Here is a 12,787-nt window from a genome sequence, read left to right as displayed (position 1 = left end):
CCCCATCCAGACTCGCACCCTCCCAGTAATAAGTGACCTCCCTATTCTTCCTACCAAAATGTAATACCTCACATTTACCTGTGTTGAATTTCATTTGCCAACTATTTGCCCATTCTGCAATTTTATTAATGTCCCTCTGTAATTTGTTGCAGTTCTCCTCAGTATTGACTATCCCCCCAATTTGATGCCATCCGCAAATTTAGAAATTGTGTTTTTGATTCCAAAATCTAAATCGTTAATATAAATTGTGATTAACAGTGGTCCCAGCATTGATCCTTGTGGAACACCACTACCCATCTTCTGCCACTGTGAATAGCTACCCTTTACCCCTACTCTCTGCTTTCGGTCTAGAAGCCAGCTAGCGATCCATTTTGCTACTTGTCCCCTGACTCTGCATTCTCTGACCTTGTTCATCAGTCTATTATGGGGGACCTTATCGAAGGCCTTTTGAAAATCTAGATAAATTGCATCTACTGCATTACCCTTGTCTACTCTTTCCGTTACCTCTTCAAAAAATTCAATGAGATTGGTCAAGAAAGACTTTCCCTTTTGAAATCCATGCTGACTATTCATTATTATTTTTATGGTTTCTAGATGTTCTTCTATTATCTCCTTTAGTAGGGATTCCATTATTTTTCCTACCACCGATGTTAAGCTGATAGGTCTATAATTCCCTGGACATGTTCTATCCCCGTTCTTAAATATAGGTATTGTGTTAGCTATCTGCCAGTCCTCTTGCACTACACCTTTTTCGAATGAATTATTAAATATGTGTAGTAATCTCTTCCCTAGATTCTTTTAAAATACATGGATGCAACCCATCTGGACCTGGGGTTTTATCTTCTTTGAGTTTAATTCATTTATTTAATATATTCTCTCTCTTTATTTTAAATGCACTTATCTCATTACTAATCTCATCATCCAATGTCATGTCCACCTGTTCTAACTCCCTGGTAAATACTGAAACAAAAGAATTATCTAATATTTCTGCCATCTCTCTATCATTACCTGTGGTGTTATCCTGTCTATCCCCTCATGGCCCTATTCCCATTCCAACCTTCCTATTTTTATTTATGTGTCTGGAAAATAATTTAGTATTTTGTTTTATGTTCGTCAATAATTTAATTTGATAGTTTCTCTTTGCTTTCCTAATTGTTTTTTGACTTCTCTCCTAATCTCTTCATATTCTCTCTTATCATGCACTCTCCTGCTGTCTATTTATTTAAATTTTGCCTCTTTCCTTACCGTCAATTTTCCGCTTATGGCTTTATTATCCATGGAGTCTCATTAGTGTTTAGTTTGTTCTTTCCTTTTAGACAGAGTGCAGAATATATTGTTCCTGCACTCTGTTGAACACCATTTTAATTGTTTCTCAGTGCTGTTCTACATCATTGTTTGCCGATATAGATGTGAGGTTAGTAGCTCAGCTCTGAGCTAAACAGGTTGCCACGTTTTGCATGGTCTGATGGATGATCTTATATAGGTAAATAAGATAATAAATGGCATAGAAACGGTTAATTAGGAATATTACATTAAATTAAACTATAATAAATTACATTAAAGTACGATTCAGGAAAGGGGACTCACATTCAAACCAGTAAATGGTATCTTTAGGGCTGGCATGAGAAAGTTCTTCATGTAGAACATAGGAATTGCTTGACAAAAAAAGACCAAAGTCTCGTTTAGTACGTCGTCTAGCATCCTGGTTGTCACATGATGCAATGATAATGGAGTTGTTGACTAATCACAGTGGTCAATCTCTGTCAATGTGTCTACTACAGATCGAGACACGAAGTAAGGTAACCCCAGTGGCGGAGAGCTTTAGGAACCATAGGTCCAAAGTCACTGTTCCTCCCCCACCTAGCATCCAAAGAATGACCAACTCTTGGAATAGATTTCTGTGCAGTGTGCTAGAGTTAAAGACCCTGGAAATATTTAAGTATCTACTAGATGGGGAAATAAAAGTCATGAGATTGTCGTTGTGGTTTGCATGGGTGAGTTGATGGAAAGCCTGCTTCTCTGTCAATGCCTTCATTTAACATCATCTTCAAGCTACCCTTATTTGAAGGGAAATTAGGAGTCAAAAGATAACTTCATAAAGTTGAAGACCATCCATGTCGAATAACATTATACAAGAAGCGGAGTGCAGGTGCCACCACAATTATTATCAAACATTGCGTTGGTATCTTTCACAAATCTCACCTTTTTCCTCCCACAAGCATTTCATAATTATCATCTGCTGCATGCTGCATAATGTTTTCCTTCAAAAGAGACCTTGGCATGCATGTTGATAAACAGAATGGCAGAGCCATGGCAGAATAAGCGGTAGAGTAATGGAGGAACAGCCCTGGGCTCATTAATTCAAAATCTTACTGTGGCAAATTGTGAAACGGAATTCAGTAAATCTGGGAATATGTAGCCTGATACCAGACAATGACCATGAAGCTGCCTGATTAGCATAAAACTCTAAATGGCTCACTAATCTAACCTGCCACTTGTACCTGATCTAGAATACACATGACTCTAATGCCAGACCACATGGTTGATCCTTAATGCCCATTGAAGTGGGTAACTAGAGATGGGCAATAAATGTGGTCTTGCCAGCTTCACTCGTATCCCAAAATGTGCCTATGATGAATCATAGAAATTTACAGCACAGAAGGAAGCCATTTGGCCCATCGTGTCCGTGATGACCAACAAAGAGCTACCCAGCCTAATCCCACTCTCCACAGCTCTAGGTCCATAGCCCTGCAGGTTACTGCACTTCAGGAGCATATCCAAGTAATTTTTAAATGTGGTGAGGGTTTCTGCCTCTACCACCCTTTCAGGCAGTGAGTTCCAGACCCCCATCACCCTCTGCGTGAAAGGATTTCTCCTCAAATCACCTCTAAACCTTCTACCAATTACTTTAAATCTATGCCCACTGGTTATTGACCTCTCTGCTAAGGGAAATATTTCTTTCCTATCCACTCTATCTAGGCCCCTTATAATTTTATGCACCTCAATTAGGACTCCCCTCAGCCTCCTCTGTTCCAAAGAAAACAAAACCAGCTTATCCAATCTTCCCTCATAGCTAAAATTCTCCACTCCAGGTAGCATCCTCGTAAATACTCTCTGTACCCTCTCCAGTGCAATCACATCTTTCCTGTAATGTGGTGACCAGAACTGCACGCAGCACTCCAGCTGTTGCCTAACTAGTATTTTATACAGTTCAAGCATAACCTCCGAGCTCTTGTATTCTACGCATCGACTAATAAAGGCAAGTATCCTGTATGCCTTGTTAACCAACTTATCTACCTGGCTTGCTACCTTCAGGGATCTGTGGACCTGAACTCCAAGGTCCCTTTGTTCCTCTACACTTCTCAGTGTCCTGCCATTTAATGTGTATTCCCTTGCCTTGTTAGCCCTTCCTAAATGCATTACCTCACACGTCTCCGGATTGAATTCCATTTGCCACTGTTCTGCCCACCTGACCAGTACATTGATATCTTCCTGCAGTCTGCAGCTTTCTTCTTCATTATCAACCATAATCTGCAAACTTTTTAATCATATCCCCTACATACAAGTCTAAATCATTGATATATACCACAAAAGCAAGGGACCTAGTACTGAGCCCTGCGGAATCCCACTGGAAACAGCCTTCCAGTCACAAAAACACCCTTCATCCATAATCCTTTGCTTCCTGCCTTTGAGCCAATTTTGGATACAACCTGTCACTTTGCCCTGGATGCCATGGGCTTTTACTTTCATGTTGGACCTTATCAAATGACTACCATCATCGACCCTCCTTGTTACCTCCTAAAAAAATTCAATCAAGTTCGTCAGACACAACCTTCCCTTAACAAATCCATGCTGACTGTAGGTGATTAATCCATGTCTTTCTGAATGAAGATTTATCCAGTCCCTCAGAATTGCCTCCAATAGTTTCCGAGGTTAGGCTGACTGGTCTGTAATTACTCGGCCTATCCCTTTCTACCTTTTAAAACAAAGGTACCACGTTAGCAGTCCTCCAGTCCCCTGGCACCACACCTGTGGCCAGAGAGGATTGGAAAATGATGGTCAGAGCCTCTGCTATTTCCTCTTTTGCTTCTCAACAGCCTGGGATACATTTCATCTGGGCCTGAGGATTTATCCACTTTCAAAGCTGCCAAACCCCTTAATACTTCCTCTCTCTCTATGTTTAATTAATCTAATATTTCACACTCCTCCTCTCTGATTGCAATGTCTGCATCACCCCTCTCTTTTGTGAAAACAGACGCAAAGTATTCATTAAGAACCATCCCCACGCCTTCTGCCTCCACACACAGATTACCTTTATGGTCTCTATTAGACTCCACTCTTTCTTTAGTTATCCTCTTGCTCTTAATGTATTTATAAAACATCTTTGGGTTTGCCTTGATTTCACTTGCCAAAATGTTTTCGTGCTCTCTCTTTGCTTTCCTAATTTCCTTTTTAATTGTACCCCTGCACTGTCTATACTCCTCTAAAGTTCCTGCAGTATTAGCCCTCGGTATCTGTCATCAGCCTCCCTTTATTTCTTTATCCTACCCTGTATGTCCCTTGACCATCCTTTTTCTTTAAGGAAGCACACTTTCTCTGTACCCTCAAGATCTCCTCCTTGAATGCCTCCCACTGCTCTGACACTGATTCATCTTCAAGTAGCTGTTTCCAGTCCACTTCGGCTAAATCACCTCTCTGCTTAGCAAAATTGGCTTTTCCCCAATTGAGAACTTTTATTCCTGCTCCATCTTTGTCCTTTTCCATAACTATCCTAAATCTAACTGAATTATGATCACTAGCACCAAAATGCTCTCCCACTGACACTCCTTCCACCTGCCCAGCTTCATTCCCCAAAACAAATCCAGAACCCCCCCTCCCTTGTTGGGTTTGTTACATACTGGCTAAAAAAGTTCTTCTGAATGTATTTTAGGAATTTCGCCCCCTCTATATCTTTCACACTAATTTTATCCCAGTTAATATTAGGGTTGTTGAAATCCCCTACTATTATTGCCCTGTAGTTTGTGCATTTTTCGGAAATGTGCCGACATATGTGCTCTTCTATCTCCCTCTGACTGTCTGGAGGTCTATAGTACACTCCCAGCAGTGTGATTGCCCCTTTTTTGTTCTTCAGTTCAACCCATGTGGCCTCATTTGATGACCCTTCCAACATATCATCCCTCCTCACAGCTGTATGTGTTTCTTTAATCAATACTGCGCACCCCCCCCCCACCCCACCTCCGTTTTTACCCCCTCTCTATCCCGTCTGAAAATTCTGTAACCAGGAATATTGACCCTGCCCTTCTTTCAGCCATGCTTGAGTAATAGCTATAATATATTCCCAAGTGTCTATCTGAGCTCTCCGCTCATCTGCCTTTTGGGGAGCGGGCAGGAAAGTGGAGTTGAGGCCAAGATCAGATCAGCCATGATCTTATTGAATGGCGGAGCAGGCTCGAGTGGCCAAATGGCCTGCTCCTGCTCCTATTTCTTATGTTCTTATTCCCTATACTGCTTGCAGTGAAATATATACTATTTAGCACAGCCAAACTTCCTTGTTGTCTATTTTCTAGCCCTTGTTTCCTCTCTCTTCCAAATTCACTTTCTACTTTTCTGCTTTCCAATTCCAGCTTTGCTTCTCTCCCTACTGAATCAACTCTCAGGTTCCCATCCCCCTGCCAAGCTAGTTTAAACCCTCCCCAACAGCACTAGCAAACGCCCCTCCCCACCCCCCCCCCCCCGCCCGCCGCGTGGCTATTGGTCCCGGCTCTGTTGAGGTGCAACCCATCCAGCTAGCACAGGTGCCATCTCCCCCAGAAATGGTCCCAATGCCTCAGGAATCTAAAGCCTTCCCGCCTGCACCATCTCTCCAGCCACACATTCACCTGCTCCATCCTCCTATTTCTGTACTCACTAGCTCGTGGCACTGGGAGTAATCCGGAGATTATTGCCTTTTGAGGTCCTGCATTTTAATCTCCCAGTTCCCTAAAATCTGTCTGCAGGACCTCATCCCTCTTTCTAGGCTCAACCATCATCAGCTGCTTCATCAATGACCTTCCTTCCATCATAAGGTCAGAAATGGAGATGTTTGCTGATGACTGCACAATGTTCAGTTCCATTCACAACCCCTCAGATTATATTTAACAGAACATTGTGAATTCTAAAACCTGTCCGATTGGATGCTAGTAACTTGTACATTTTAACTTATTTTCCAGGCCATGGAGTTAGGAATGACATCTGCCTTCTACAACTACATCTTCACATCTCTGGTAAAGTAATGGCAAACAATGATAAAGATTATCTACCTATTACAGTCCCATTCATTCTTTATTCAGAAGCATTTTGCACACTGCTGGAATCGAGTCCAGGGAAACCTTGTGATTGACACTACCTTGTGATGTTCTCAATATCAGTATCTGCTGATCTCCAATAACATCGGACAATTTTGGCCCAAGTAGTGTTGCTCAATTCCTGCACTGTATAAAAGAGCCAGACTGTGGAGTGACTTCATTTTGACTACTCACTAAAATGTAGAAGCAAAATAAAAGGATGAATCCTTTGCAGGATGGGGGAGGGGGGAGAGAGAGAGAACAGAAAGAAGAACGCATGGAGGGAGGGAGGGGAAGGGGAGGCGAGAGGGAGGGAGGGAGGGATGGCGCAGTTGGGAAATTGTTTGCAATACCAACTTCCAACATAGATGTCAAGACATCATCATCACAGTTGGCTGTCAAAGTTAGGGGCAGTTTCTGCAAATTACCCATCGGTGAACTTCAACTGTTCTCTTGGTCAGAGATTGATCCAGATTTGGATGTATTTAAAATCAAGATTTCAGTTCCCAATGGGGACAGCCGATTAACACACTGCATAGACCAGGAAGTTCAAGGATTTAATCGCCAATTTATTTATCTCTTCGAAGTCAGGGGGATGCTGTCAGCCTCAACGTCTGCATATTAAGAAGTGTTAGAGAGAGAGAGGGGAAATCAGCCCGGGTTCCTGCTCCTGATCACTGCCCAGTGACCCCTGGGTTAGAGATAGGGGAAATCAGCCAAGGTTCCTGCTCCTGATCACTGCCCAGTGAGCCCTGGGTTAGAGAGAGAGGGGAAATCAGCCAGGGTTCCTATACCTGATCATGTCCAGTGAGCCCTGGGTTAGAGAGAGGGGAAATCAGCCAGGGTTTCTGCTCCTGATCGCAGTCTAGTGATCCCTGGGTTAGAGACAGAGGGGAAATCAGCCAGGGTTCCTGCTCCTGATCACTGTCCAGTGACCCCTGGGTTAGAGAGAGCGGAAATCAGCCAGGGTTCCTGCTCCTGATCACTGCCCAGTGACCCCTGGGTTAGAGAGAGAGGGGAACTCAGCCAAGGTTCCTCCTCCTGATCACTGCCCTGTGACCATGGGGATAGAGAGAGAGGGGAAATCAGCCAGGGTTCCTGCTCCTGATCACTGCCCAGTGACCACGGTGTTACAGAGAGGGGAAACCAGCCCGGTTTCCTGCTCCTGATCACTGCCCATTGACCCCTGGGTTAGAGAGAGGGAAAATCAGCCAGGGTTCCTGCTCCTGATCATTGCCCAGTGAGCCCTGGGTTAGACAGAGAGGGGAAATCAGCCAGGGTTCCTACACCTGATCATGTCCTGTGAACACTGGGTTAGAGAGAGAGTGGAAATCAGCCAGGGTTCCTGCTCCTGATCACTGACCAGTGACCCTGGGTTAGAGAGAGAGGGGAAACCAGTTAGGGTTCCTGCTCCTGATCACCGCCCAGTGACCCCTGGGTTAGAGAGAGAGGAAGTCAGCCAGGGCTTCTGCTCCTGATCATGTCCAGTGACCCCTGGGTTAGAGAGAGAGGGGAAATCAGCCAGGGTTCCTGCTTCTGATCACTGACCAGTGACCACAGGATTAGAGAGTGGTGCAAATCAGCCAGGGTTCCTGCTCCTGATTACTGCCCGGTGACCCTGGGTTAGAGAGTGGTGCAAATCAGCCAGGGTTCCTGCTCCTGATTACTGCCCGGTGACCCTGGGTTAGAGAGTGGTGCAAATCAGCCAGGGTTCCTGCTCCTGATTACTGCCCGGTGACCCTGGGTTAGAGAGAGGGGAAATCAGCCAGGGTTCCTGCTCCTGATCACTGCCCAGTGACCCCTGAGTTAGAGATAGGGGAAATCAGCCAGGGTTCCTGCTCCTGATCATTGCCCAGTGACCGCTGGGTTAGAGAGAGGGGAAATCAGCCAGGGTTCCTGCTCCTGATCACTGTCCAGTGACCCCTGGGTTAGAGAGAGTGGAAATAAGCCAGAGTTCCTGTTCCTGATCACTGTCCAGTGACCCCTGGGTTAGAGAGAGGGGAGATCAGCCAGGGTTCCTGCTCTGGATCACCGCCCAGTGACCCCTGGGTTAGAGAGAGGGGAAATCAGCCAGGGTTCCTGCTCCTGATCACTGTCCAGTGACCCCTGGGTTAGAGAGAGTGGAAATCAGCCAGGGATCCTGCTCCTGATTACTGCCCGGTGACCCTGGGTTAGAGAGAGGGGAAATCAGCCAGGGTTCCTGCTCCTGATCACTGCCCAGTGACCCCTGAGTTAGAGATAGGGGGAATCAGCCAGGGTTCCTGCTCCTGATCATTGCCCAGTGACTCCTGGGTTAGAGAGAGGGGAAATCAGCCAGGGTTCCTGTCCCTGATCACTGCCCAGTGACCCCTGAGTTAGAGATAGGGGGAATCAGCCAGGGTTCCTGCTCCTGATCATTGCCCAGTGACTCCTGGGTTAGAGAGAGAGGAAATCAGCCAGGGTTCCTGCCCCTGATCACTGCCCAGTGACCCCTGAGTTAGAGATAGGGGGAATCAGCCAAGGTTCCTGCTCCTGATCATTGCCCAGTGACCCCTGGGTTAGAGAGAGAGGGGAAATCAGCCAGTGTTCCTGCTCCTGATCACTGCCTAGTGACCCCTGGGTTAGAGAGAGGGGAAATCAGCCAGGGCTTCTGCTCCTGATCATGTCCAGTGACCACTGGGTTAGAGAGGGAGGGGAAAATGCCAGGGTTCCTGCTCCTGATCACTGTCCAGTGACCCCTGGGTTAGAGAGCGTGGAAATCAGCCAGGGTTCCTGCTCCTGATTACTGCCCAGTGACCACAGGGTTAGAGAGAGTGGGACAAATCAGCCAGGGTTCCTGCTCCTGATCACTGTCCAGTGACCCCTGGGTTGGAGAGAGTGGAAATCAGCCAGGGTTCCTGCTCCTGAACACTGCCCAGTGACCACAGGGTTAGAGAGAGGGGAAATCGGCCAGGGTTCCTGCTCCTGATCACTGCCCAGTGACCCTGGGTTAGAGAGAGGGGAAATCAGCCAGGGTTCCTGCTCCTGATCACTGCCCAGTGACCCTGGGTTAGAGAGAGGGGAAATCAGTCAAGGTTCCTGCTCCTGATTACTGCCCAGTGACCCCTGGATTAGAGAGAGGGGAAATCAGCCAGGGTTCCTGCTCCTGATCACTGCCCAGTGACCCCTGAGTTAGAGATAGGGGAAATCAGCCAGGGTTCCTGCTCCTGATCATTGCCCAGTGACCGCTGGGTTAGAGAGAGGGGAAATCAGCCAGGGTTCCTGCTCCTGATCATGTCCAGTGACCCCTGGGTTAGAGAGAGTGGAAATAAGCCAGAGTTCCTGTTCCTGATTACTGCCCGGTGACCCTGGGTTAGAGAGAGGGGAAATCAGCCAGGGTTCCTGCTCCTGATCACTGCCCAGTGACCCCTGAGTTAGAGATAGGGGGAATCAGCCAGGGTTCCTGCTCCTGATCATTGCCCAGTGACTCCTGGGTTAGAGAGAGGGGAAATCAGCCAGGGTTCCTGCCCCTGATCACTGCCCAGTGACCCCTGGGTTAGAGAGAGAGGGGAAATCAGCCAGGGTTCCTGCTCCTGATCAGGTCCAATGAGCCCTGGGTTAGTGAGAGGGGAAATCAGCCAGGGTTCCTGCCCCTGATCACTGCCCAGTGACCCCTGGGTTAGAGAGAGAGGTGAAATCAGCCAGGGTTCCTGCCCCTGATCACTGCCCAGTGACCCCTGGGTTAGAGAGAGAGGGGAAATCAGCCAGGGTTTCAGCTACTGATCAGGTCCAATGAGCCCTGGGTTAGTGAGAGGGGAAATCAGCCAGGGTTCCTGCTCCTGATCATGTCCAGTGACCCCTGGGTTAGAGAGAGAGAGGAAATCAGCCAGGGTTCCTGTTCCTGATCACTGTCCAGTGACCCCTGGGTTAGAGAGAGAGGAAATCAGCCAGGGTTCCTGCTCCTGATCATTGCCCAGTGACCCCTGGGTTAGAGAGAGAGTGGAAATCAGCCAGGGTTCCTGCTCCTAGTCACCGCCCAGTGACCCCTGGGTTAGAGAGAGGGGAAATCAGCCAGGGTTCCTGCTCCTGCTCACTGTCCAGTGACCCTGTGTTAGAGAGAGGCGAAATCAGTCAAGGCTTCTGCTCCTGATCACCGCCCAGTGATCCCTGGGTTAGAGAGAGGGGAAATCAGCCAGGGTTCCTGCTCCTGATCACTGCCCAGTGACCCCTGGGTTAGAGAGAGGGGAAATCAGCCAAGGTTCCTGTTCCTGTATACTGCCCAGTGACCCTGGGTTCGAGAGAGGGGAAATTAGCCAGGGTTCCTGCTCCTGATCACTGCCCAGTGACCCCTTGGTTAGAGAGAGGAGAAATCTGCCAGGGTTCCTGCTCCTGATCACTGACCAGTGACCACAGGATTAGAGAGTGGTGCAAATCAGCCAGGGTTCCTGCTCCTGATTACTGCCCAGTGACCACAGGGTTAGAGAGAGTGGGGCAAATCAGCCAGGGTACCTGCTCCTGATCACTGTCCAGTGACCCCTGGATTATAGAGAGTGGAAATCAGCCAGGGTTCCTGCTCCTGATGACTGCCCAGTGATCCCTGGATTAGGGAGAGAGGGGTACTCAGCCAGGGTACCTGCTCCTGTTCACTGCCCAGTGACCACGGGGATAGAGAGAGAGGTGAACTCAGCCAGGGTTCCTGCTCCTGATCACTTTCCAGTGATCACGGTGTTAGAGAGAGGGGAAATCAGCCAGGGTTCCTGCTCCTGATCACCGCCCAGTAACCCCTGGGTTAGAGAGAGGGGAAATCAGCCAGGATTCCTCCCCTGATCACTGCCCAGTGACGCCTGGGTTCGAGAGAGAGGGAAATCAGGCTGTGTTCGTGCTCCTGATCACTGCCCAGTGAACCCTGGGTTAGAGAGAGGGGAAATCAGCCAGTATTCCTGCTCCTGATCACTGCCCAGTGACCCCTGGGTTAGAGAGAGAGGGGAACTCAGCCAGGGTTCCTGCTCCTGATCACCGCCCAGTGACCACGGGGATAGAGAGAGAGGGGAAACCAGCCAGGGTTCCTGCTCCTGATCATTTTCCAGTGATCCCTGGGTTAGAGAGACGGGGGCAAATCAACCAGGGTTCCTGCTCCTGATCACTACCCAGTGACCACAGCATTAGAGAGAGTGGGGCAAAATAGCCAGGGTTCCTGTTCCTGATCACTGTCCAGTGACCCCTGGGTTAGAGAGAGTGGGACAAATCAGCCAGGGTTCCTGCTCCTGATCACCACTCAGTGACCCCTGGGTTAGAGAGAGTGGAAATCAGCCAGGGTTCCTGCTCCTGATCAATGTCCAGTGACCCCTGGGTTAGAGAGAGTGGAAATCAGCCAGGGTTCCTGCTCCTGAACAGCGCCCAGTGATCACAGGGTTAGAGAGAGGGGAAATCAGCCAGGGTTCCTGCTCCTGATCACCACCCAGTGACCCCTGGGTTAGAGATAGGAAAAATCGGCCAGGGTTCCTGCTCCTGATCACTGCCCAGTGATCCCTGGGTTAGAGAAAGGGAAAATCGGCCAGGGTTCCTGTTCCTGATCACCGCCCAGTGACCCCTGGGTTAGAAAGAGAGGGGAAATCAGCCAGGGTTCCTGCTCCTTATCACTGCCCAGTGACCCCTGGGTTAGAGAGAGAGGGGAACTCAGCCAGGGTTCCTGCTCCTGATCACTGCCCAATGATCACGGGGATAGAGAGAGAGAGGAAATCATCCAGGATTCCTGGTCCTTATCACTGCCCAGTGACCCCTGGGTTAGAGAGAGGGGAAATCAGCCAGGGCTTCTGCTCCTGATCATGTCCAGTGACCACTGGGTTAGAGAGAGAGGGGAAATCAGCCAGGGTTCCTGCTCCTGATCAATGTCCAGTGACCCCTGGGTTAGAGAGAGTGGAAATCAGCCAGGGTTCCTGCTCCTGATCACTGCCCAGTGACTCCTGGGTTAGTGAGAGAGGGGAAATCAGCCAGGGTTCCTGCTCCTGATCACTGCCCAGTGACCACGGGGATAGAGAGAGAGGGGAAATCAGCCAAGGTTCCTGCTCCTGATCACTGCCCAGTTCCACGGGGATAGAGAGAGAGAGGGGAAACCAGCCATTGTTCCTGCTCCTGATCACTGCCCAGTGACCCTGGGTTAGAGAGAGAGGGGAAATTAGCCAGGCCTCCTGCTCCTGATCACTGCCCAGTGACCCCTGGGTTAGAGAGAGGGGAATCAGCCAGGGTTCCTGCTCCTGATCACCGCCCAGTGACCACGGGGATAGAGAGAAAGAGGATATCATCCAGGGTTCCTGCTCCTGATCACTGCCCAGTGACCCTGGGTTAGAGAGAGAGGGGAAACCAGCCAGGGTTCCTGCTCCTGATCATTTTCCAGTGATCCCTGGGTTAGAGAGACGGGGGCAAATCAACCAGGGTTCCTGCTCCTGATCACTGTCCAGTGACCCCTGGGTTAGAGAGAGGGGAAATCAGCCAGGGTTCCTGCTCCT

At 48.6% G+C, this 12,787-nt stretch overlaps 1 protein-coding gene across 3 annotated transcripts in view; it reads left to right on the top strand.

Moving 5' to 3' along the window:
• The window catches only part of LOC139276506 (glutamate receptor ionotropic, kainate 4-like), a 229,933-nt gene that overhangs the window by 113,768 nt on the left and 103,378 nt on the right, over positions 1–12,787 (top strand). For all 3 annotated transcript variants that reach the window (XM_070894626.1, XM_070894625.1, XM_070894627.1), the window contains exon 7: positions 6,210–6,263. In XM_070894626.1, the coding sequence (XP_070750727.1) occupies positions 6,210–6,263 (54 nt within the window). The remainder of the gene's footprint in view (positions 1–6,209; positions 6,264–12,787) is intronic.

Source organism: Pristiophorus japonicus, chromosome 11, assembly GCF_044704955.1.
Source record: "Pristiophorus japonicus isolate sPriJap1 chromosome 11, sPriJap1.hap1, whole genome shotgun sequence".
Classification (NCBI taxonomy): Eukaryota; Metazoa; Chordata; class Chondrichthyes; family Pristiophoridae; genus Pristiophorus; species Pristiophorus japonicus.
Note: the sequence above shows the minus strand (reverse complement) of the source record. Positions and strands in the feature narration are given on the sequence as shown.